The 27,668-nt window shown below is 44.6% G+C and overlaps 1 protein-coding gene across 1 annotated transcript; it reads left to right on the top strand.

Moving 5' to 3' along the window:
- Nucleotides 1–397: 397 nt before the first annotated feature.
- On the top strand, nt 398–14,692 carry LOC121570257 (stonustoxin subunit beta-like; the record flags this gene model as incomplete). Its single annotated transcript, XM_045221646.1, has 4 exons — nt 398–549; nt 10,244–10,417; nt 13,553–13,599; nt 14,220–14,692. Coding segments are annotated over 4 exons (846 nt in total), but the record flags the coding sequence as incomplete, so codon positions are not given.
- Between the last annotated feature and the right edge of the window lie 12,976 nt (nt 14,693–27,668).

Here is a 27,668-nt window from a genome sequence, read left to right as displayed (position 1 = left end):
GCTTGACCTGTGTCATTGCCAACAAAGGGTATATAACAAAGTATTGAGAAACTTTTGTTATTGACCAAATACTTATTTTCCACCATAATTTGCAAATAAATTCATAAAAAATCCTACAATGTGATTTTCTGGATTTTTTTTTCTCATTTTGTCTGTCATGGTTGACGTGTACCTATGATGAAAATTACAGGCCTCTCTCATCTTTTTAAGTGGGAGAACTTGCACAATTGGTGGCTGACTAAATACTTTTTTTCCCCACTGTATGAAGAGAAATGGAAGGTTTCAGGACTCTGATGTATCTGCAAATATTGAATAAAATATATTTTCACCACCGAAGAATAGCAGTGTGATTTTAAAATGATTTTACTGTGGCAGGCTGTCAGGCTGTCTAGTCACAGAGGAGGGCTGTGCTTCTCTGGTCTCAGCTCTGAAGTCAAACCCCTCACACCTGAGAGAGCTGGATCTGAGTAACAATGACCTGAAGGATTCAGGAGTGAAGCTGCTCTCTGATGTACTGGGGAATCCCCACTGTAAACTGGAGACTCTGAGGTCAGTATTCCTGTAGTTGGTCAACAAGTGGTAACTGTTCACCAGATCCACATGTGTTTACCAGGCACACATAGTCCACACCATATGTGTTTGGACACTGAAGCTTACAGTTTTAAATTTGGTGATATTGTGGTGTCGAGACAACGATGCTGACATGCTGTGATGACAAGAAATCCGCTGACACTGTCCTTGATTATAAGTTCATTACATCAAAGGTTACAGTATCAATTTACAAACTTCTGCAGAAATCCGGAGAACAACTAACCCAATCTCTAATATGTTATTTTCTCCGTTCTTTGTTCAAAATCTGGTATATATATCCTATGTAACATAATATGGGTGGATCTTAATAGACCAATCCCTAACCTCCACATAGCAAACTCTCCTATGTTTTAGGGGGCCCCTATAGTAATGCTTCCCAGATGTTTCAGCAAAGCAGAGTCAAATTCCTCTAACACACCATTTGCAAACGTCAGCCAAAATTATAAACTGTTCAGATACTACATATTTCCCCCCTTCGAGACTAATTAAGTCTCGAAAACAAAAATAATAGGATTATGACAAATAGCAATTTTTCTTCTTGAGTAACTTAAGCAATAAACCAAAATGTATGGAGAGTAAACACATTTTTATATAGACACATTTTTGTGGAGTGTAAACAGATTGTTATGGAGTGTAAGAGCGAAAAACCTGTCTGGCAGCTTTCATTCCAAATATCCATCAATCAATCAAGACAGGAAAATTCTCTCACGGCCCCTCTGCCCCAGGCGACCACCTAAGTACTCCAGATCAATTTATATATCTTTATCAATGCATTTCAAGCTATGATGCAATTGAATACACATGAAAACCTCAGAAAACAAAATACAATCAAAAATGTCCACATTCAGGCTGGTCGACCCATCGGACCCTCCTGTGGATACTCTCTGTCCCTGCCTAGACCCAATATCCCTAAGCATCATCGGAATAAACAAAAACATCTGAGGTCCCCACATGCATTCAACAACAGAAAACATAATTCTTCAAAAATTAATACAGAAAGAATATAACACTGGAATGTAGTCCACTACACTGCAGCTCCTCCACAGTGTCGACTTTCAATGCAACGTCGATGATGGAATCTGAACATTTCCAAACCGTCCTTGTTCTGCTTCCTCCAGTCCATTCATATTGTCCATGTTTGAGTATTTGAATCCCACTCTACACATCCCCATATACTTCTGGAAGAAAAGAAAATACCAACCAGTATCTTTTGCAAAACAACACATGAAGATTAAAACATCAATGTCAAAAATAATATAAAAATGAAATATAAAATGATATATAAAATGAATCACATTCCATTTCCCACCTTTGATTCATAAGAAAATACTAAATATCACAATAATATGCAAAGAAATGTTAAAAATTATCACACAATCAGATATTCAAAATTTCCTAGAGTTACTTCAACCCTAGTTTTCCTAACAATTTTTTTCTGACTTTTTCCAATTTTTGCAAAATCAATTTCACTGATGTATTCACAAAACTCTTTCCCATTATTTGAGGATATTCGATCGGGAAGTCCCCACCTGCTTATGACTTCTTTACACAAAAACTTTGCAACCGACTGAGCATCTTTTCACTTAGTCGGACATACCTCCTACCATCATTATTTTTCAAACAGATTGTGCACCTACCTATAACATAGTCAACCTGTTCAAGCAAATATGGTACCCAAAAACCATACTCCTTCGTGATCTTTCTCCTAACCTCCCTCCTTGCAACATTAGCTAACTCATGTGCTTCCTAAATCATCAGACCTAATAGGTCTAGAGGTGCTACTATGAACCCCTCATGGTTTCTCCAAAGACCCATAGCATCTTTTATTTTACAATTTAATCTACACAATGCATCTCTTCCCAACAATGCAATAGGTGTATGTTCCTATACCAGTATGGGTATTGTAGTTTTCTTAATTTTTATAGCAGAGCTCAATTGGTTCCGTAAGAGGAATCAGCTTTTTCACTCCCTCAAATCCAATTGTCCTAATCAGTTGATTTGACATAGTGAGATGTGTAGCATCTTCAGGCCAAACACAGATGAAAGCAGCTCCGCTATCCGCCATCACTTCCAATGGTCGGTTGTTTACTTTCACCTCAATTGTTGGATATTTTTCCTCCTGTCCTGATGCTACCAGCTGACACCCCCCTTTCGGATCTTCTGGGCACCTCTAGAATCCTTGCTCCTTGCCCCTATAAGGGTTCACCAGTCCTCCAAATTATCTTGACTGGCCCCTATATCTTCCTCTGAAATTTCCTCTGGTGTTTCCTCCTGGCCCATTACACTCACAGGCAAAGTGACCAACCTGTCCACAATTATAACACACTTCTGAAGATTGCTGGAAGTATGTCTTAAATCTTCCTCCTCTTCCTCTTCCTAAGCCTTCTCGTCCTCTTCCTCTCCAATTCTGTGTCCGTCCAGAAACTGGCTGTGGATATGAAACAACTGGTACCGCTAGTGGTGGCTGGTACAATTGCGGTTGGACCTGGTTCGGTTGAAGCTGTGGCAGTGATTGTTGATTTGGTGCACACTGATTCTGCGTAACCAAAGCCTGTTTCTTCTCCTTCTTATTCTCCACCAGTTGTATTTGATTGAGTTTTCTGAGAGTTTCTTGGTCCTGTTCTTTCTGGTTGTGTTCCTTTTTCCGGTACAGATCCACTTGATGGGCTATATGATCTGTATAGACACCCTTTGTCATGCTTCCAAGTCCAACCACCTCTGCCAGTTTGCTCCTTACTGGTGAGGGCAGTCCCATTTCCAGTTTAGCTCGCAAAATTGACTGCTCTATTTGACTCACATCTGGATCATTTCCGGTAATATTTCTCCACACTTGATGAACTCTTGACACATAGGCTCTCGGATTTTCTTGTTGTCCTAGTGGGTCAATCAGAATGTTGTCAGGATGCCCATTTGTTGGAAACTTATCTTTCAGTGCTCTCCACAGCCGATGTCTACTTGCACCTAACAATTCAGGATCATTCACCGTAGTCCCCACAAGTCCAGCTCTCTGAAAAATGTCTTCCATACCTGGAATCCCAAGGAGATTAGCCAAAAGTCTCTTAATGTCTCCTATGGCAGACTGTGTTCCCACCGTAATTTCTTCCAATTTAGAAATCCAAGGATATGCTCCATCTTGAAGAGTAGGCAGCTTCTCAAGTATATCTGACATATCGGTATTCTGCAAAGGCTTATACTCCAGGTTCTGTCCTTGAATTATCACTGGCATCATCTTCTTACTTGTGCTCCCTTGTCTTGGCCTCAATGTATACCTCTTCTCCAATTCTTGGGATCCTTTTTTCAGAAGTTTTTTCTTCTGTATCTTCAGCTTCTTGAGATGTTCTTCCAGTTCTCTTACTTCTTCTAAATTATTCGCCGTATCCAAGCATGATATGCATCGATCTATATCTCTTTCAATTTCTTCTGTACTAGTCATTGTAGGATAAAATCCTCTTGAACATGAAGCACCTTTAATCTCCAAATCTTCATCACTGTCTCCATCTTCACTTCCATCAGAGATCAGATCTCTTGTATCCTTCTTCTTCCAACTTCCATCACCCCTTCTTTCCGCTCTGGCCAACCTTTGTCTGATCACAGGGTCATATCCACCCATGATCTCTTCTGAATCACTCTGATCATCATCATCATCATCTTCAAATTCCATCCTCCTGAACCTCACTCCACCCTTAGTTTCCAGACATGTCGTTTTCTTCTTACTTTTGGAGTTTGGATTCATCTTTATGGTTGTTTCTGCTTGTCCTCTCTCTATTATTCGTTCATCTTCATCACTGATGTAATAATCACCCTCCTGAATGATCACTGGAAGCTCAGGATAGACGTCCTTAAACTCTACTTTTTCCTCGTAAGGTGGGGTCTTTTTGCTGAAAACGTACAGTGGGGAAAAAAAGTATTTAGTCAGCCACCAATTGTGCATGTTCTCCCACTTAAAAAGATGAGAGAGGCCTGTAATTTTCATCATAGTTACACGTCAACTATGACAGACAAAATTAGGAAAAAAAATCCAGAAAATCACATTGTAGGATTTTTTATGAATTTATTTGCAAATTATGGTGGAAAATAAGTATTTGGTCAATAACAAAAGTTTCTCAATACTTTGTTATATACCCTTTGTTGGCAATGACACAGGTCAAACGTTTTCTGTAAGTCTTCACAAGGTTTTCACACACTGTTGCTGGTATTTTGGCCCATTCCTCCATGCAGATCTCCTCTAGAGTAGTGATGTTTTGGGGCTGTCGCTGGGCAACACAGACTTTCAACTCCCTCCAAAGATTTTCTATGGGGTTGAGATCTGGAGACTAGCTAGGCCACTCCAGGACCTTGAAATGCTTCTTACGAAGCCACTCCTTCGTTGCCCGGGTGGTGTTTTTGGGATCATTGTCATGCGGAAAGACCCAGCCACGTTTCATCTTCAATGCCCTTGCTGATGGAAGGAGGTTTTCACTCAAAATCTCACGATACATGGCCCCATTCATTCTTTCCTTTACACGGATCAGTCGTCCTGGTCCCTTTGCAGAAAAACAGCCCCAAAGCATGATGTTTCCACCCCCATGCTTCACAGTAGGTATGGTGTTCTTTGGATGCAACTCAGCATTATTTGTCCTCCAAACACGATGAGTTGAGTTTTTACCAAAAATTTATATTTCGGTTTCATCTGACCATATGACATTCTCCCAATGATCTTCTGGATCATCCAAATGCACTCTAGCAAACTTCAGAAGGGCCTGGACATGTACTGGCTTAAGCAGGGGGAAACGTCTTGCACTGCAGGATTTGAGTCCCTAGCGGCGTAGTGTGTTACTGATGGTAGGCTTTGTTACTTTGGTCCCAGCTCTCTGCAGGTCATTCACTAGGTCCCCCCGTGTGGTTCTGGGATATTTGCTCACCGTTCTTGTGATCATTTTGACCCCACGGGGTGAGATCTTGCGTGGAGCCCCAGATCGAGGGAGATTATCAGTGGTCTTGTATGTCTTCCATTTCCTAATAATTGCTCCCACAGTTGATTTCTTCAAACCAAGCTGCTTACCTATTGCAGATTCAGTCTTCCCAGCCTGGTGCAGGTCTACAATTTTGTTTCTGGTGTCCTTTGACAGCTCTTTGGTCTTGGCCATAGTGGAGTTTGGAGTGTGACTGTTTGATGTTGTGGACAGGTGTCTTTTATACTGATAACAAGTTCAAACAGGTGCCATTCATACAGGTAACGAGTGGAGGACAGAGGAGCCTCTTAAAGAAGAAGTTACAGGTCTGTGAGAGCCAGAAATCTTGCTTGTTTGTAGGTGACCAAATACTTATTTTCCACCATAATTTGCAAATAAATTCATTAAAAATCCTACAATGTGATTTTCTGGAAAAAAAAATCTCAATTTGTCTGTCATAGTTGACGTGTACCTATGATGAAAATTACAGGCCTCTCTCATCTTTTTAAGTGGGAGAACTTGCACAATTGGTGGCTGACTAAATACTTTTTTTCCCCACTGTATGTGAGAAAGGTGTATTGACTTCTGCCATTTGTTTTTCTGTTATCTTCGCCTCTTTTGCCATTTTCTCTATATCTCTGTCTCTTTTATCTTTTGTATCTTTTATCCGTTTTTGTCCTTCATTTTCAAACAGCTTAAGAACACCCAGCTCTCTTTGTCTCTTTTCTTTACGTTGTTCCCCTTTTTTCCCCCTTCTTTTGATCTGCCTTATAAGTCGACACAAGCACTTGCATTATCTTGATGACGTCTGGGTTAAGAGTCCCTTCCACTGGCCATGGTTGTTCAATGTCAGGCCAACGTTTATGCCATTTTCCAGATAACTTTGCAATACCATTAACTAGAGGATTATTATTTTGTACTACATAAACAGGAGTAATTACTTTCATAGTTTTGATGTCCTTTTCCCCCATTGTAACCACTCTTTTATATTCCTTTGTTGTGAATTATTTTATTATTTTTATTATTTTCAACCAATTAATTAGTAAACCCCCAAAAACTTTAAGCTATGTAGCTTATCATTTTTATTTATTTATTAATGAATTAATTAGTGGCAAAGTAAAGGAAACTAGTCAACTTCAGAGCAATCCAAAAAGAAAGACCTGTAATCCACAAACACTACAGCACTCACAAACCAATTGCTTAATAATCACCCAATTACCTTAATTTTACAGAATAATCTCAGTGCTGGATTTCCAACACAACTCTAATCAAAACAACCCATGCACAAAAAGACTCCAATGTGCAATTCCCAATTACATCAATTGATCAGACTGTTGCCAAGTCCTTGTTAAATTGTCACAACATGAAATATTCTAGGCATACACAATATCCTGTAAGGGAAAGTAAGTTTGTGGATAGAACAGTACTGGCCTTAATTGGATTGGATCCGGGGCAGCACACGCTGTCACGTGACGCACTGGTCAGCACCTCCTCTCTCTCTCTGTCTCCTCCTTCTTGTCTCACATCACAGGAGAACAAAGGAAACAGACAACAATTTAGTATTTTATGCATACCTATGTTCACATTCGCGCTAAGAAATAAGCAAGTAGCTTAACTCAGGAATATTATAAATAGCGCAATAACATTTTTTAAAATTTATTTATTTTTTATTTTATTTTTTAAATCCGTCAACATATCTCTCATTTATAAATTCAATAGATCTCAATCAAATAGTTTCATAGTTAAGCAACAGCCACTTATCAAACAGAATACTTTATTTGCGTGTATTCAAAGTCTCCCCCTTTTCTCATCCCTGCAGCACTAAGTCTGTGTGTCACAGCAGCTCAGTGCAGGCAGGGGAGTGGCACACTCACTCTGTGCTCAACTATAAACTCATAAAATCCCACACATGCGCAGCTCATTCACCAGTGCGATGTCAGAGTGAGAGGAGCTCTCCCAAGCAGCTCTTCCTCCAAGCAAAATAGCAGACAGACCAGCTGTCCCTCCGTTATTTCCAACACAGACTAACAGTAACACTGAACAAAACGCACAAACCAACACAAAACATAGAACACAAATCCTACTTCGAAGTTTCTTATCTTCACTTATTCTAATCTGCAGATTTATAGTTATTTTCTTATCCATTACAAATAATCTCTATACAATCATAACGTCATCCCAGGGGGCTCATCGTTTTTTAACAATTATGGAAACGTTCTCTCAAATGGAGACTCATAAGGTTTTAACCGTAACGTCCTCCCGGGGGGCTCATAGTTTTTAACAATTATTAAACGTTCTCTTCTATAGAATCAAAAGTCCTCCCGGTGGCTCATAGTTTTTAACAATTACTAAACGTTCTCTTCTATAGAATCAAAAGTCCTCCCGGTGGCTCATATATTGTTAACAATTATTAAACGTTCTCTCAAATGGAGACTCATAAGGTTTTAACCGTAATTAACATATTCCCTTACAAAAACTAAAACCCCTGTTATCATAGCATGAGTCGACACACAGCTGGAACACAGCAGAGACCTCCCCATTTACACACACACACGCATAGGCTCTCTCTCTCACACACACACAATTCAACAAGAATGAATCCGTTCATACAATACTCTAAAGCATGCTTCCGTCGCTCCTTTTTTTTTTCTCATTGTTCCTTTCTAAATTTTTGATACCTCGAGTTGCAGATATTCAATGAGAGGTTACTTCGATCATATACCTCGTCAACTATATGCCGAGAGGTAACATGCAATTGAATGTATATTCCACAATCTCACAGTTCCCAGAACTGACCTGAAAATCAACCTAGTGAGTTTTCAGGATTTTCGGCCCATCTAATGATCGCCTCGTTTGAGGGCTTCCTTAAATCAGCGATGTCCTAATAGTATACTTTTTCCTTATTTCCTGGCCTTATTCCTTCATTCTATTCCTGGACACTCCTCTAAATTCATTCAAGCCAAATATCCCTGTGCCCAGTGTTATAAATTACTCAAACAAATTTAGAAATTTTGAATGGATTGTCATCACACAGCAAATATCAACAAGGCACACACACAAGTTCTTAAACGGTATATCCCCTCGACGCACACACACACAACCACACGAACTGACCAGCGCCCAAAGTTGTGAGAAAGCTCACCTTATCTACCTGTCAGCTCGCAGCTCGTGAATGGAACGCTGAGAAAAGACGCAACTCATCCCAAAGATCCTCGTCGCCATTCTGTGGTGTCGAGACAACGATGCTGACATGCTGTGATGACAAGAAATCCGCTGACACTGTCCTTGATTATACGTTTATTACATCAAAGGTTACAGTATCAATTTACAGACTTCTGCAGAAATCCAGAGAACAACTAACCCAATCTCTAATATGTTATTCTCCCCGTTCTTTGTTCAAAACCTGGTATATATATACTATGTAACATAATATGGGTGGATTTTAATAGACCAATCCCTAACCTCCACATAGCAAACTCTTCTATGTTTTAGGGTCCCCTATAGTAATGCTTTCCAGATGTTTCAGCGAAGCAGTCAAATTCCTCTAACACACCATTTGCAAACGTCAGCCAAAATGATAAACTGTTCAGATACTACACTATGCTCCAGCATTTTGGATTTGAGATAGAATGTTTCATATTAAGTGACAGTATATAATGTCACCTTTTATTTTAGGGTATTCATACATATCTGTGTTACTGTTTAGAAATGAAAGCACTTTATGCATCTAGTTCTCCCATTTGAAAAAGTCATCAAAGTTTGGACATCACTTATATTGTATTAAAGTAGTCATAAGTTTAGTATTTGGTCCCATATTCCTTACCTGCAGGTGATTACATCAAGGCTGTGATTCTACAAACTTGTTGAATGCATTTGCAGTTTGTTTTGGTTGTGTTTTGGATTATGTTTTTCCCAATAGAAACTGAATGGTGAATAATGTCCTGTCATTTTGGAGTCACTTCACTTGTATTGTCAGTAAGAATATAATATGTTTTTTTTCTTAATCATGACATCATCAGCATTAATTTAGTAGTGTTTAGAAACATGTTATCTACTCACTTAGAGAGAAGATTAATCCAGTCATCATCCACCATTCAGTTACTATTGGGCAAAACATAACCCAAAACACAACCAAAACAAACTGCAAATGCAACCAACGAGTTTGGGACCAAATACTAAACTTTTTACTATTTTAATACACTATTCTGAATTGTTCAGAATTCTTATGACTTCTTCAAATGGGGGGACTAGATACATAAAGTGCTTTCATTTCTAAATGGTGAAACAGATATGTATGAAAATACCCTCAAATAAAAGGTGACATTATATACTGTCACCTCATATGAAACATTTGATCTCAATTCCAAAAATGCTGGAGTATAGAGCCAAATTTAAAATGTTAGCTTCACTGTCAAAATAGATATGGTGTAGACTGGATACTCAATACAATCTAAATCTGATACCTCACTGTCTGTCTTTTGACTGAAACTGCTTTTTAAACTGGTCTGGTCAGTCTACTCAAATATTTGTACTATACATGTTTCTCTCTACAAGCAATATTATGATAATTTGTCATATCTAATAATGATACATACATTTATGAATAGATATGGCAGGTTTCAGGACACTGATGTATCTGAACATGTTGAAAAAATATAATGCCACTATTTTCACCACCAAAGAATAGCAGTGTGGTTTTAATATGATTTGACTCTTTGCAGGCTGTCAGGCTGTCTAGTCACAGAGGAAGGCTGTGCTTCTCTGATCTCAGCTCTGAAGTCAAACCCCTCACACCTGAGAGAGCTGGACCTGAGCTACAATCACCCAAGAGACTCAGGAGTCAGACTGCTCTCTGCTGGACTGGAGGATCCACACTGCAGACTGGAGAAACTCAAGTATGTAGAGGGTTTATGTCAATGTTCATATCAGACATGTTGGAGTTATCAGGCTAGTTAAGACAAACATTCTGACCACCACTTGGACTAAGTTATATGCGGACTGTGTGTGTGTGTGTGTGTGTGTGTCCGTCCTGTGTGTGTGTGTGTGTGTGTGTGTGTGTGTGTCCAGTGTGTGTGTGTCCAGTGTGGGTGTGTGTGTTAGTCACACATAGGACACAAACACACACACAGGACACACACACACACACACACACTCTGGACACACACACTGGACCCACACACGCTGGAAACACACACACACACACACACACACACAGGATAAACATACTGGATACACACACAGGACACACACACACACATACACTGGACACACAAACACACACACACACTGGACACACACACACACACTGGACACAAATACACTGGACAAAAACGCACACACACACACACACACACACACACACACACTGGACCCACACACACACACACACACACACTGGACCCACACACACACACACACTGGACACACAAACATGTACACATACACAGGACACACACACAAACAGGAGACGCACACACACACACACACAGGAGACACAAACACACACACACACACATGACACACACACACACACACACATTGGACACACACACACAGACTGGACACACACACACACACACACACACTGGACACACACACACACACACACAAACAGGAGACACACACACTTGACACAAACACACACATACACTGGACACACACAAACACAGGACACACAAACATATAGGAGACACACATACACACACACACAAACAGGAGACACACACAAACACAGGACACACACAAACACAGGACACACACACACACAGGAGACACACATACACACTGGACACACACTGGACACACACACACAAACACACACACAGGAAACACACACACACACACACACACACACTGGACACTCACACACACACACACACACGCTGGACACACACACATACACACAGGAAACACACACACACAGGAAACACACACACACTGTACACTCACACACACTTGACACACACACACACACTGTACACACACACACTGGACACACACACATGCACTGTCCACACACACTGGATACACACACACTGGGCACACACAAACAGGACACACACACACACTGGACACACACACACACACAAACAAGACACACACACAAAAACACACTGTACACACACACACACACACACACACACACACAGACACACACTGGACACACACACACTGTACACACACACACTGGACACACACAAACACACACACTGGACACACACACACACACAGGAGAAACACACACACACAAACACGCACTGTCCACGCACACACACACACACACACACACACACACACACAAACTGGACACATACACACACACACACACACACACAGGACACACACACACACTGGACACACACACAAACTGGACACACACACACACACACTGTACACACACACACACACACACACACACACACATGGTACACACACACACAGGACACACACAAACACACACACTGGACACAAATACACTGGACAAAAACGCACACACACACACACACACACACACACACTGGACCCACACACACACACACACACTGGACCCACACACACACACACACTGGACACACAAACATGTACACATACACAGGACACACACACAAACAGGAGACGCACACACACACACACAGGAGACACACACACACACACACACACACACATGACACACACACACACATTGGACACACACACACACACTGGACACACACACACACACACACACACACACACACACACTGGACACACACACACACACACACACAAACAGGAGACACACACACACACACACTGGACACACACACACACACAAACACACACATACACTGGACACACACAAACACAGGACACACAAACACATAGGACACACACACACACACACACAAACAGGAGACACACACAAACACAGGACACACACAAACACAGGACACACACACACACAGGAGACACACACACGCACACACACACTGGACACTCACACACACACACACGCTGGACACACACACATACACACAGGAAACACACACACACAGGAAACACACACACACACACTGTAAACTCACACACACTTGACACACACACACACACACGGTACACACACACACTGGACACACACACATGCACTGTCCACACACACTGGATACACACACACTGGGCACACACAAACAGGACACACAGACACACACTGGACACACACACACACACACACACACACTGGACACACACACACTGTACACACACACACTGGACACACACAAACACACACACTGGACACACACACACACACACTGGAGAAACACACCCACACAAACACGCACTGTCCACGCACACACACACACACACACACACAAACTGGACACATACACACACACACACACAGGACACACACACACACTGGACACACACACAAACTGGACACACACACACACACACTGTACACACACACACACACACACACACACACTGGACACACACACACATGGTACACACACACACACAGGACACACACAAACACACACACTGGACACACACACACACATACACACTGGACACACAAACACACACCGGAGAAACACACACACACACACACACACACACACACACACACACTGGACACACACACTGGACACACACACACACACACACACACTGGACAAACACACACACACTGGACACACACACACTCACTGGACACACCACACACACACACACGGTCAGCATATAACTTTGTCTGTGTGTGTGTCCAGTGTGTTTGTGTGTCAAGTGTGTGTGTGTGTGTGTGTGTGTGTGTGCACGTGTATCACTCAATGACACACAGACACACACACACACTGGACACAAACACTGGACACACACACTTGGACAAAGTTATATGCTGACTGTGTGTGTGTGTGTGTGTGTGTGTGTGTGTGTGTGTGTGTGTGTGTGTGTGTGTGTGTGTGTGTGTGTGTGTGTGTGTGTGTGTGTGTGTGTGTGTGAATTCACGTGTATCCCTCAATGACTGTCTGTTCTTTTGCTTACCGCTACAGTGTGGAACATGGTGGAGAGAACACAATGAAACCTGGACTTAGAAAATGTGAGTGTTGACTGCTGTGAAGAATATGACTAAGAATAAGTCTTAATTCAAGTGATGTCAAAGTCAAAGACCACCATCATTACTTACTTGGTCATATTAAATATCAGCTGTAGTTCTACAGAAGCAGAAATCAGGGACACCAAAGTTTACAAAGAGTTGCGTTGACAATGTGTGTGTCTGTGTATGTGTGTGGCCTGTTCCTGTTACATTATAAATGTGTGTGTGTGTGTGTGTGTCCACTGTGTGTGTGTCCAGAGTGTTCAGGATGTGTGTGTGTGTGTGTGTCTTCAGGATGTGTGTGTGTGTGTTCAGTGTGTGTGTGTGTGTGTGTGTGTGTGTGTGTGTGTGTGTGTGTGTGTGTGTGTGTGTGTTCAGGATGTGAATGTGTGTCCAGTGTGTGTGTGTGTTCAGGATGTGTGTGTGTGTGTAATTAATGGGAATAAGTGTGTTTTATATTACCATACAGTATAACATATGATCATTCAACAAGTCTCAAGTTACCTTAACTTCTCCTTTTGATACCTAGAAACATCTACATTAAATGAATTAGTGAAAAGTGAGTTAACATTCTAATGTGAATGATGATGATTTCTAATATTGTGTCTGGTTTCATCCATCAGATGTCTGTGATCTCACACTGGATCCAAACACAGTAAACAGAGACCTCTCTCTGTCTGAGGAGAACAGAAAGGTGACATGTAGGAGAGAGGAGCAGCCGTATCCTGATCACCCAGAGAGATTTGAGTTTTGTAGACAGTTGCTGTGTAGAGAGGGTCTGACTGGGCGCTGTTACTGGGAGGTAGAGTGGAGTGGGAGTTGGACTGGTATAGGAGTGACATATAAAGGAATCAACAGGAGAGGAGGGGATAGTGACTGTGGGATTGGATACAATGACAAGTCCTGGAGTCTGTTCTGCGTCTACAACCGTTACTCTGCCTGTCACAATAATAAGTCCACACAAATAGACGTCCCCTCCTCCAGCTCCCACAGAGTAGGAGTGTATCTGGACTGGCCAGCCGGCACTCTGTCCTTCTACAGAGTCTCCTCGGACACACTGACCCACCTGAACACATTCTACACCACATTCACTGAGCCCCTCTATCCAGGGTTTAGGGTTCAGTATGTTGACGACTCAGTGTCCCTGTAAATAATAACCATGGTAATATTGACACACACACACACACACACTGGACACACACACACACTGGACACACACACACACACAATGGACACACACACTGCACGCACACACACTGGACACACACACACACACAGGAGACACACAAACACTGGACAAACACACACGCACACTGCACACACACACACACACACACACACTGGACACACACAGACACACTGTACACACACGCACACTAGACACACACACACTGGACACACACAGACACACTGGACACACATGCACACTAGACACACAAACACTGGACACACACGCACACTGGACACACACACACTGGACACACACACTGGACACACACACACATGAGGACAACATTGTGCCTACATGTTTTAGTGTAATGGGGCCAAAGACATTTAATTTACTAGGCAGCCTGCTACAGCCAGACAGAACAGGTAATAAGACGTATGGGGATATTGTGGAGATACTTAAAGGACATTTTTCACCAGATGTCACGCCCTGACTCAGGGGACTCGTATATGTTGAGTCAGGCTGTGTATATTCTTTGTTATGTAGTATTTTCTATGTGGGTTCTAGTATGTGTATTTCTATGTTGGCCGGTGTGGTTCCCAATCAGAGGCAGCTGTCGCTCGTTGTCTCTGATTGGGGACCATACTTAGGCAGCCTATTGGCACTGTCTAGTTGTGGGATCTTGTTCCGTGTAAGGTATGTTGTGTGTGCTACCTTGGACTTCACGTTTCGTTTCCTTTGTTGTGTGTTTAACAGTTAAAGTAAACATGTACGCATATCACGCTGCGCCTTGGTCTTACCCGTCATTCAACGAACGTGACACCAGAACCACTTATTAATGCTGAAACATTCAGGTTCCACAGGAGACATCAAGAAGAGGGAGAATCAGTAACAATGTTTGCTGCTGCATTAAAGAAATTACCAGAACACTGAGTTTAATGCTGTTCTAAATGACATCATTAGAGACAGACTAGTATGTGGGCTACGGAGTGAAGCCACACCAAAGAGACTGTTGACTGAAAGTCATCTGACCTTGGCAAAGGACATTGAAATCAGTATGTCCATGGAACTAGCTGCTAAAGAGGCTCACCAGTTGAGTTCATCAGGAACTTAGTGGGTTCATCTAACAATCCTAATCATTAGCTGATACATTTTAATCTCATACACAGGGTAAACCTTCCACCTAGAAAACATAATTTAATAGAAATCACAACCGCTCCTCTGTGTGATCTATGTAATCAAGGTGCCTTGGGCTCCTTTAATCATATGTACTGGGAGTGACCATGGGACATGTTTTGGAAAGAGGTATCCTTATACCTTGTTCTCCCAAACTGTTATTACTGAATGATAATTCACCACTGTCAATACAGCAAAGACGTATAATGTTGTCAGGTTGGACAGCAGCTAAAAAGATGTTGGAACTAAGATGGCAACCACCACACCTCATTGGATCAGCACTTTTATAGATATAATTTATTTAGAACTATCCACTGCTAGGATCCATGGGGCTAGCCAAACAACAATTGCAGCTGAAACCATAAAATAACTCCTGTAGTGGGTTTTACCCAACAGATTGACCGTTAATTATCATTTTTTGTGCAAATGTGTACCTTGATTTAGTATTTAATTTAATGGAGATCAGGTTGGGTGTGTTGGGGTGGTCCCAGGAGGGGTTGGAGGTTGGGTTGGGTTGGTCCCAGGAGGGGTTGGAGGGTGGGTTGATGCAGCTGAGGTGGGTGATTGTACATGTGTTTATTGTAATTATATTTATCTGCAATAACTAGTTTCCATAATATACTGATATATATTTTAACAGTATTGTGTCTCTAGCTGTATAACCAATCCTGCTGCTATTTGTTCTGATACATATTTTAACAGTATTGTGTCTCTAGCTGTATAACCATTCCTGCTGCTATTTGTTCTGATATATATTTTAACAGTATTGTGTCTCTAGCTGTATAACCATTCCTGCTGCTATTTGTTCTGCTATATATTTTAACAGTATTGTGTCTCTAGCTGTATAACCATTCCTGCTGCTATTTGTTCTGCTATATATTTTAACAGTACTGTGTCTCTAGCTGGATAACCATTCCTGCTGCTATTTGTTCTGATATATATTTTAACAGTATTGTGTCTCTAGTTGTATAACCATTCCTGCTGCTTTTTGTTCTGATATATATTTTAACAGTATTGTGTCTCTAGTTGTATAACCATTCCTGCTGCTATTTGTTCTGATATATATTTTAACAGTATTGTGTCTCTAGTTGTATAACCATTCCTGCTGCTATTTGTTCTGATATATATTTTAACAGTATTGTGTCTCTAGCTGTATAACCATTCCTGCTGCTATTTGTTCTGATATATATTTTAACAGTATTGTGTCTCTAGCTGTATAACCATTCCTGTTGCTATTTGTTCTGATATATATTGAAAATACACTGAAAATCCTGACTTTTTCCGCACGGCTACTATGTCTCCCCCTTGCTAGGGTCATCATGCCACTTCAAATAAAATAAAATAAAATTGTATTTGTCACATGCGCCGAATACAACAGGTGTAGACCTTACAGTGAAATGCTTACTTACAAGCCCTTAACCAACAATGCAGTTAAAAAAAAAAAATTGTTAAGTAAAAAATTGATAAGTAAAAAATAATTAAAGAGCAGCAGTAAAATAACAGTAGTGAGGCTATATACAGGGGGTACCGGTACATTTACATTACATTTACGTCATTTAGCAGACGCTCTTATCCAGAGCGACTTACAAATAGGTGCATTCACCTTATAGCCAGTGGGATAACCACTTTACAATGTTTTTTTATTTTTATTTTTTATTTTTTTGGGGGGGGTTGGAGTAAAGGGGGGGGTAGAAGGATTACTTTATCCTATCCCAGGTATTCCTTAAAGAGGTGGGTTTCAAATGTCTCCGGAAGGTGGTGAGTGACTCCGCTGTCCTGGCGTCATGAGGGAGCTTGTTCCACCATTGGGGTGCCAGAGCAGCGAACAGTTTTGACTGGGCTGAGCGGGAACTATGCTTTCGCAGAGATAGGGGAGCCAGCAGGCCAGAGGTGGATGAACGCAGTGCCCTCGTTTGGGTGTAGGGACTGATCAGAGCCTGAAGGTACGGAGGTGCCGTTCCCCTCACAGCTCCGTAGGCAAGCACCTTGGTCTTGTAGCAGATGCGAGCTTCAACTGGAAGCCAGTGGAGTGTGCGGAGGAGTGGGGTGACGTGAGAGAACTTGGGAAGGTTGAACACCAGACGGGCTGCGGCATTCTGGATGAGTTGTAGGGGTTTAATGGCACAGGCAGGGAGCCCAGCCAACAGCGAGTTGCAGTAATCCAGACGGGAGATGACAAGTGCCTGGATTAGGACCTGTGCCGCTTCCAGTGTAAGGCAGGGTCGTACTCTCCGAATGTTGTAGAGCATGAACCTACAGGATCGGGTCACCGCCTTGATGTTAGCGGAGAACGACAGGGTGTTGTCCAGGGTCACGCCAAGGCTCTTCGCACTCTGGGAGGAGGACACAACGGAGTTGTCAACCGTGATGGCGAGATCATGGAACGGGCAGTCCTTCCCGGGAGGAAGAGCAGCTCCGTCTTGCCGAGGTTCAGCTTGAGGTGGTGATCCGTCATCCATACTGATATGTCTGCCAGACATGCAGAGATGCGATTCGCCACCTGGTTATCAGAAGGGGGAAAGGAGAAGATTAGTTGTGTGTCGTCAGCGTAGCAATGATAGGAGAGGCCATGTGAGGATATGACAGAGCCAAGTGACTTGGTGTATAGCGAGAATAGGAGAGGGCCTAGAACTGAGCCCTGGGGACACCAGTGGTGAGAGCACGTGGTGCGGAGACAGCTTCTCGCCACGCCACTTGGTAGGAGCGACCGGTCAGGTAGGACGCAATCCAAGAGTGAGCCGCGCCGGAGATGCCCAGCTCGGAGAGGGTGGAGAGGAGGATCTGATGGTTCACAGTATCAAAGGCAGCAGACAGGTCTAGAAGGACAAGAGCAGAGGAGAGAGAGTTAGCTTTAGCAGTGCGGAGAGCCTCTGTGACACAGAGAAGAGCAGTCTCAGTTGAATGACCAGTCTTGAAACCTGACTGGTTTGGATCAAGAAGGTCATTCTGAGAGAGATAGCAAGAGAGTTGGCTAAAGACGGCACGCTCAATAGTTTTGGAGAGAAAAGAAAGAAGGGATACTGGTCTGTAGTTGTTGACATCAGAGGGATCGAGTGTTGGTTTTTTGAGAAGGGGTGCAACTCTCGCTCTCTTGAAGACGGAAGGGACATAGCCAGCGGTCAAGGATGAGTTGATCAGCGAGGTGAGGTAAGGGAGAAGGTCACCGGAGATGGTCTGGAGAAGAGAGGAGGGATAGGGTCAAGCGGGCAGGTTGTTGGGCGGCCTGCCGTCACAAGTCGCAAGATTTTATCTGGAGAGAGAGGGGAGAAAGAAGTCAAAGCATAGGGTAGGGCAGTGTGAGCAGGACCAGCAGTGTCATTTGACTTAACAAACGAGGATCGGATGTCGTCAACCTTCTTTTCAAAATGGTTGTCGAAGTCATCCACAGAGAGGGAGGAGGGGGGGATTCAGCAGGAAGGAGAATGTGGCAAAGAGCTTCCTAGGGTTAGAGGCGGATGCTTGGAATTTAGAGTGGTAGAAAGTGGCCTTAGCAGCAGAAACAGATGAAGAAAATGTAGAGAGGAGGGAGTGAAAAGATGCCAGGTCTGCAGGGAGTCTAGTTTTCTTCCATTTCCGCTCAGCTGCCCGGAGCTCTGTTCTGTGAGCTCGCAATGAGTCATCAAGCCACGGAGCTGGAGGGGAGGACCGAGCCGGCCGATACAGAGTCAATGTGCGGAGGCACAGGTTAGTTGAGGTAATTGAGGTAATATGTACATGTAGGTAGAGCTAACATGACTATGCATAGATAATAAACAGAGAGTAGCAGCAGCGTGGGGAACAGTGCAAATAGTCCGGGTAGCCATTTGATTAGCTGTTCAGGAGTGTTATGGCTTGGGGGTAGAAGTTGTTAAGAAGCCTTTTGGACCTAGACTTGGCGCTCCGGTACTGCTTGCCATGCAGTAGCAGAGAGAACAGTCTATGACTAGGGTGGCTGGAGACTTTGACAATTTTTAGGGCCTTCCTCTGACACTGCTTGGTATAAATGGATCCTGGATGGCAGGAAGCTTGGCCACAGTGATGTACTGGGCCGTACGCACTACCCTCTTTAATGCCTTGCGGTCGGAGGCTGAGCAGTTGCCATACCAGGAAGTGATGCAACCAGTCAGGATGCTCTCGATGGTGCAGCTGTAGAACTTCTTGAGAATCTGAGGACCCATGCCAAATCTTTTCAGTCTCCTGAGGGGGAATAGGCTTTGTCGTACCCTCTTCATGACTGTCTTGGTGTGTTTGGACCATGATAGTTTGTTGGTGATGTGGACACCAAGGAACTTGAAGCTCTCAACCTGCACAGTCGTCCGGAGCAGCTGATGCTCTCATGCATGCTTAAGTTTTGCTTGCCTCAAAGCGAGCATAGAAGTAATTTAGCTCATCTGGTAGGCTCGTGTCACTGGGCTTCCGTTTGTAGTCTGTAATAGTTTGCAAGCCCTGCATAATTATAGTCTTCGATAGGTTTATTTTATATCCTGAAAAGGTTCCATATTCTTTCAGGATGTCAACTAATGCTCGGAGTGAAATTTCTGGTTTAGTGAGGTAAAGCAAAATGTCATCAGCATATAGCGAGACCAGATGTTGTGTTCCTATAGGAACACCATGGATGGATGGATGAGATCTAAAAGCTTCTGCCAGTGGCTCTATAGCCAAAGAAGAAAGGAGAGGACTAGCGGGGCAACCCTGTCTTGTGCCACGTGATCGGGAGAACTGGGAGGAAACATTTCCATTAGTCAGGATCTGAGCTACCGGACATTTGTACAGTCATCTAATCAGACCTACATACTTAGGTCCAATATTCATCTAATGTGAAACTTCTAATGAAGCCGCCACTACAGGTTCTTGGTCATTCTCTACATAATGCATAATATTAAATAATCTTCTGATATTATCAGGAGATGAGCGGTTTCTTACAAATCCTGTTTGGTCCATATCAACCAAGTCAGGAAGAACCTTATCTAGTGCCCCCTCAGATATGCAAGGAGAGCTTCCCGCGACTGGGAGACTCATGGGCGGCGCACAATTGGCCCAGCGTTGTCCAGGGTAGGGGAGGGAATGGCCGGCAGGGATGTAGCTCAGTTGATAGAGCATGGCGTTTGCAACGCCAGGGTTGTGGGTTCGATTCCCACGGGGGGCCAGTATAAAAAAATATGTATTCACTAACTGTAAGTCGCTCTGGATAAGAGCGTCTGCTAAATGACTTCAATGTAAAATGTAAATGTCAAATTAGGTGGGAGGCAGAGTTGCTATTGGTGCTAAAAAATATGTCGATATGAGTGTTCAGAAATGTTACAAATGTGGGATTATTTAGTAAGTATGTGCCAAACCTACATCTTCTTGAGGGTCTGTGTGAGGTTGATACTGTTAGAGGAAGATGTATCACTGGAAGGGTCCAGTCTGTGTGAGGTTGATACTGTTAGAGGAAGATGTATCACTGGAAGGGTCCAGTCTGTGTGAGGTTGATACTGTTAGAGGAAGATGTATCACTGGAAGGGTCCAGTCTGTGTGAGGTTGATACTGTTAGAGGAAGATGTATAACTGGAAGGGTCCAGTCTGTGTGAGGTTGATACTGTTAGAGGAAGATGTATCACTGGAAGGGTCCAGTCTGTGTGAGGTTGATACTGTTAGAGGAAGATGTATCACTGGAAGGGTCCAGTCTGTGTGAGGTTGATACTGTTAGAGGACGATGTATCACTGGAAGGGTCCAGTCTGTGTGAGGTTGATACTGTTAGAGGAAGATGTATCACTGGAAGGGTCCAGTACCAAGTTAAAATCCCCTGACATTATTATCTCTGATGAGGGGCACGTTAACTTCAAAAAGATGTCTTGGTAAAATGTAGGATCCTCATGGTTAGGCCCATACACATTCACAATGGTAATGGGCTCAGTGTTAATGAAACCTTGAATGATCACAAACCTACCCCCTTTGTCTTTAATCTGAGATTGTAGCTGAAAGGGGCAATGCTTATTAATGAGAATGACCATCCCTCTTGCCCGAGAGGTGAAAGATGAATAGTACACTTGACCCACCCACTCTCTCTTCAGTTTGTCAAAAGCTTTTTCCTCATCTAATGAAGCCGCCACTACAGGTTCTTGGTCATTCTCTACATAATGCATCATATTAAATAATCAGAGTGATCAGAGTCAGTCAGGTGTGTCATTCTCTATATAATGCATCATATTAAATAATCAGAGTGATCAGAGTCAGTCAGGTGTGTCATTCTCTATATAATGCATCATATTAAATAATCAGAGTGATCAGAGTCAGTCAGGTGTGTCATTCTCTATATAATGCATCATATTAAATAATCAGAGTGATCAGAGTCAGTCAGGTGTGTCATTCTCTACATAATGCATCATATTAAATAATCAGAGTGATCAGAGTCAGTCAGGTGTGTCGTTCTCTACATAATGCATCATATTAAATAATCAGAGTGATCAGAGTCAGTCAGGTGTGTCATTCTCTATATAATGCATCATATTAAATAATCAGAGTGATCAGAGTCAGTCAGGTGTGTCATTCTCTACATAATGCATCATATTAAATAATCAGAGTGATCAGAGTCAGTCAGGTGTGTCATTCTCTACATAATGCATCATATTAAATAATCAGAGTGATCAGAGTCAGTCAGGTGTGTCATTCTCTACATAATGCATCATATTAAATAATCAGAGTGATCAGAGTCAGTCAGGTGTGTCTCCTGAGGAACAGCTACATCAACCTTATGCTGCTTTAGATCATTCAGAATGCGTTTGCACTTGACTGGGCATTTAGTATCCTAATGTTAAGTGTCATAAATGTATAGTTATTATGTTAAGTGTCATCAATGTATAGTTATGTTAAGTGTCATAAATGTATAGTTGTTATGTTAAGTGTCATAAATGTATAGTTATTATGTTAAGTGTTATAAATGTATAGTTATTATGTTAAGTGCCATAAATGTATAGTTATTAGGTGCTGACATCTTTAAAGATAATAAGAAAGAGGGAAAAAGACAGAAACTAAATTGCGTTGATCATAAACAAATTGTACAGAATGAAATTATGAAAGTATAAAATAGTCAACATCTGGTGAGCTAATACCCTGACCCTACCACAAACCCACCTGTCACGGTTTCGGCCGAGGCTGTGTCACGGTTTACTTAGCCAGAACCCAGAAGCAGACCAGGACAAGGTACGTTGAGACAAAGGTGAGTGTTTATTAATAGATTCCGAGTGAGGCTGAATAATCCAGGGAACAGAGCGGGTGGCGTGGATGGGTTGTTGAGGGTGCAGTGGTTGGTCCGGTACTGGCTCGGCAGCCGCCGACCATCAGGCAGAGGTTGGGTGAAGGTTCCGGGTGAGAGACTGCAGACAGAACAAAACGGAGGTCAGTACACAGCAAGTCAAAAAGGTGCAAAACAACAAAACTAACACTAATGGCTCAGAGACTGATACGCTGACAAACATACTGTTCATGGCTAACGATCCGGCAGGAACTGGATGTTGGGCCAGAGCCTAAGAAGGGTGATGATCAGGACCAGGTGTGCAGATTGCTGATGGGATGCAGGTGCGGAAAACAAGAGCGCTCCCCGGAGCGTTCCCGAACCCTCGGGAAACTGGAGATTACGAACAGGAACACTAGTCACCAGACAGGACCCGACTCAGACAGCCGGGATCGTTACAGTACCCCCTCCGACGAACGCCACCGGGCGGACTCCCGGAGCGCCAGGATGGAGGCGGTAGAAGTCACTGATGAGGTCCGCATCTAGGACCTGTCGCCGCGGAATCCAACTCCTCTCCTCAGGGCCATACCCCTCCCAGTCCACGAGATACTGGAAACCCCGGCCCCGCCGTCTGGAATCCATGATGCGACGCACCGTGTAGGCAGGACCACCTCCGATCATCCGAGGAGGAGGAGGAGGAGGCGGAGGAGGCAACAGAGGACTGAGGAAGACAGGCTTGAGGCAGGAGACATGAAAGGTGGGATGGACTCTGAGCGTCCTCGGTAGTTTGAGTCGAACTGCCACTGGATTGATCACCTTCTCCACCACAAACGGACCAATGAACTTCGGTAACAACTTCCTAGACTCAGTCCGTAACGGAAGATCCCGTGTGGCCAACCAAACCCTATCTCCGATGGTATAGGTGGGAGCGGGGATCCGGCGACGATTCGCCTGGAGCTGATACCGGTCCGAAACTCTAAGAGTGCCTTTCTGGCCCGATGCCAGGTCCGGTGGCAACGACGAATATGGGCCTGAACAGAAGGCACTGAGAGCTCCTTCTCCTGAGAAGGAAACAGGGGAGGTTGGTAGCCATACAGGCACTGGAAGGGAGACATCCCAGTGGCAGATGTAGGAAGAGTATTGTGGGCATACTCAACCCAAGGCAACTGAGAGACCCAGGAGGTGGGGTTGGAAGAGACCAGACAGCGTAGCGTGGATTCCATCTTCTGGTTGGCTCTCTCCGCCTGACCATTGGATTGGGGGTGAAAACCAGATGTGAGACTGACTGTAGCTCCAATGGCCAAACAGAAGGACTTCCAGACAGCAGAGGTAAACTGAGGGCCACGGTCAGAAACGATATCACTGGGCAAACCGTGGACCCTGAAAACCTCCCTAACCAGGATCTCGGACGTCTCCGAGGCAGAGGGAAGCTTGGCAATAGGCACAAAGTGGGCGAACTTGCTGAATCTGTCCACGATAGTCAGAACGACCGTGTTCCCCTCAGAAGCGGGCAACCCAGTGACGAAGTCCAGGGCCAGATGCGACCATGGTCGCCGGGGAATAGGAAGGGGGTGAAGTAGTCCAGAGCTGGGCCGATTGGTACTCTTATTCTGCGCACACACTGGACAGGCAGCAACAAAACCCCGAGTATCCTCGGCCATGGCAGGCCACCAAAACGTCTGCGAAGAAACGCCATTGTCCGAGCCACGCCAGGGTGACAAGCCATCTTGCTGGCGTGGGACCATTTGAGGACAGCAGGACGAACCGACTCAGGCACAAACAACCGACCGGGTGGACCGTTACCGGGACCGGGCTGAGTCCGAAGGGCCGCCAGCACCTCCTCCTCAATCTTCCACATAACTGCTCCCACGACGCAGTTCCGGGGAGGATTGTCTCGGTCTTGGACCCACTCTCCTCCGTCTTGGAGAACATCCGGGACAAGGCGTCCGCCTTGCCGTTCTTAGATCCAGGTCGGAACGTCAGGGCAAACTTGAATCGTCCGAAAAACAACGCCCACCTGGCCTGACGGGAGTTGAGACGTTTAGCCGATTGCACGTAAGCAAGATTCTTGTGGTCAGTCCAGACAATAAACGGTTGCTCCGCCCCCTCCAACCAGTGGCGCCACTCCTCCAAGGCAAGTTTCACCGCGAGAAGCTCCCGGTTACCCACATCGTAATTCCTCTCCGCAGGCGAAAGGCGACGAGAGTAGTAGGCGCAGGGATGGAGTTTACTGTCCGTGGAGCATCGCTGCGACAGGATGGCGCCAACTCCCACATCAGACGCGTCCACTTCAACGACGAACTGACGGGCCGTGTCCGGTTGAGAGAGAATCGGTGCGTTGGTGAATCGCCTCTTCAAATCCAGAAACGCTCGATCCGCCTCCGGATTCCACTTGAAGGTCCTGATACTGGAAGTCAAGGCAGTTAACGGAGCGGCCACACGGCTGTAATCCCGGATGAATCTGCGGTAGAAATTCGCAAACCCCAAAAATCTCTGGAGTTGCAATCTCGTACCGGGCTGGGCCCATTCCAGAACCGCTCTAACCTTCTCCTGGTCCATCCTAATCTCTCCCCTGGAGATGATGTACCCGAGAAAGGATGTCGTGTGGGCGTGAAACTCGCACTTCTCGGCCTTCACGAACAGGCGATTCTCCAACAATCGCTGCAGAACCTGCCGGACATGCTGGACGTGGTCGGAAGGTTCCTTCGAGAAGATCAGAATGTCATCCAGGTAAACAAACACAAAGAGACCGATCATATCTCTCAGGACGTCGTTCACCATACTCTGGAATACCGCTGGAGCATTGGTCAGTCCAAACGGCATCACCTGATACTCAAGTGACCCATCGGTGTATTGAAACCCGTCAACCACTCGTCCCCCTCTCTGATCCGGACCAGGTGATACGCATTGCGTAGGTCTAGCTTGGTGAACACCGTAGCACCCTGTAAGGAGTCGAAGGCAGAACTCATCAAGGGCAGGGGATACTTGTTCTTGACCGTGATGTCATTCAACCCCCGATAATCAATACACGGTCGAAGAGAGCCATCCTTCTTCCCCACAAAGAAGAATCCTGCCCCCAGGGGTGATGACGAGGACGAACGAGACCAGCAGCTAGGGACTCCTTGATGTAGGTCTCCAACGCCTCACGTTCAGGTCGGGAGATACTGTATAACCTTCCCTTGGGGGTAGACAGCTCCAGGGACCAGGTTGATGGCACAATCATATGGTCGGTGGGGAGGGAGTGACAGAGCCTTCTGCTTACTGAAAACTTCCCCCAAATCGTGATATGTCTCGGGAACCAGGGACAAATCTAGGGGTTTAGCCTCAATCACCTGACTGGGAACCGAATGGGGGCAGGCAGTCTTGAGACAGTTAGCATGACAATCAAGGCTCCAACTCGTTACCTTGCCCGTCACCCAATCGAACGTGGGATTGTGTTCCTTCAGCCAGGGGTATCCAAGGACCAGAGGAACATGGGAAGACGGCAGAATGAAGAATGAAATCATCTCAGAATGATTCCCCGACAACCGCATCTTAACCGGTTCAGTCCTCATCGTGATACGTGCCAGACTACTGCCGTTCAGAGTGGTCGCTTCAATGGCTTCCGGCAATTGCTCCTTGGAAAGCCCCAGCTGTTCCACCAACTCGGCATCAAGAAAGCTTCCATCGGCACCTGAATCGATAAAAGCGTTAAGCGCTAAGCTCTGATTCCTGTTCACAAGGGTAGCCGGGAAACGGGGTCTGACAGAGGTACTGAGAGGTTGAAACTGGCTCGCTAAAAGTCCTCCCAACTTTAGCGAGCCGGGCAGTTTGACGACCGCCCGGGAACAAGTGGAGATGTAATGTCCCGAGCTACCACAGTAGAGGCAGCAGTTGGTCTTACGTCTATGTTGACGCTCCTCCTTGGTTAACCCGTGCCGCCCCACTTGCATGGGTTCAGAATCGGGATAGAGGACCTCTCCACTAATCCATTGTGGTGGAGAATGATCGACGTGTTCTGGTCCACCACCCGACCCGACTGGGAACTGAGAAGCTGATCGATTGGACGGACCCCATTGCTTCTCCCTCCTTCGCTCTCGGACTCGATTATCCACCCGAATAGACAAAGCTACCAAGCTGTCCAGGTCACTAGGCTCCGGATAGGAGATCAACTCATCCTTGAGCTGCTCCGACAGACCCTGGTAAAAGGCCGCTTGCAGAGACTCCTCGTTCCACCCACTCTCCACAGCCAACGTCTTGAACTCGATCACGAAGTCGGCCACGCTGCGAGTTCCTTGGCGAAGCGAAAACAGGCGCCTAGCTGCGTCCCTCCCTCGGACGGAATGGTCGAAGAGCTTCCTCATCTCGGCCGTGAACCCCTGGTATGAAGCCATGCAGGGATCCTGTCGTTCCCAAACGGCTGAAGCCCACTCCAGCGCTCGACCACGCAGCAACTCAATCACAAAGGCTATCCTAGCCTTGTCTGTGGCATAAGAGTAGGGCTGTAGATCGAACACTAGTCCACACTGCATAAGGAAGGAACGGCATCTTCCCAG

Source organism: Coregonus clupeaformis, chromosome 7 (genome assembly GCF_020615455.1).
Source record: "Coregonus clupeaformis isolate EN_2021a chromosome 7, ASM2061545v1, whole genome shotgun sequence".
Classification (NCBI taxonomy): Eukaryota; Metazoa; Chordata; class Actinopteri; order Salmoniformes; family Salmonidae; genus Coregonus; species Coregonus clupeaformis.
This window is presented reverse-complemented; position numbering and strand designations above follow the sequence as displayed.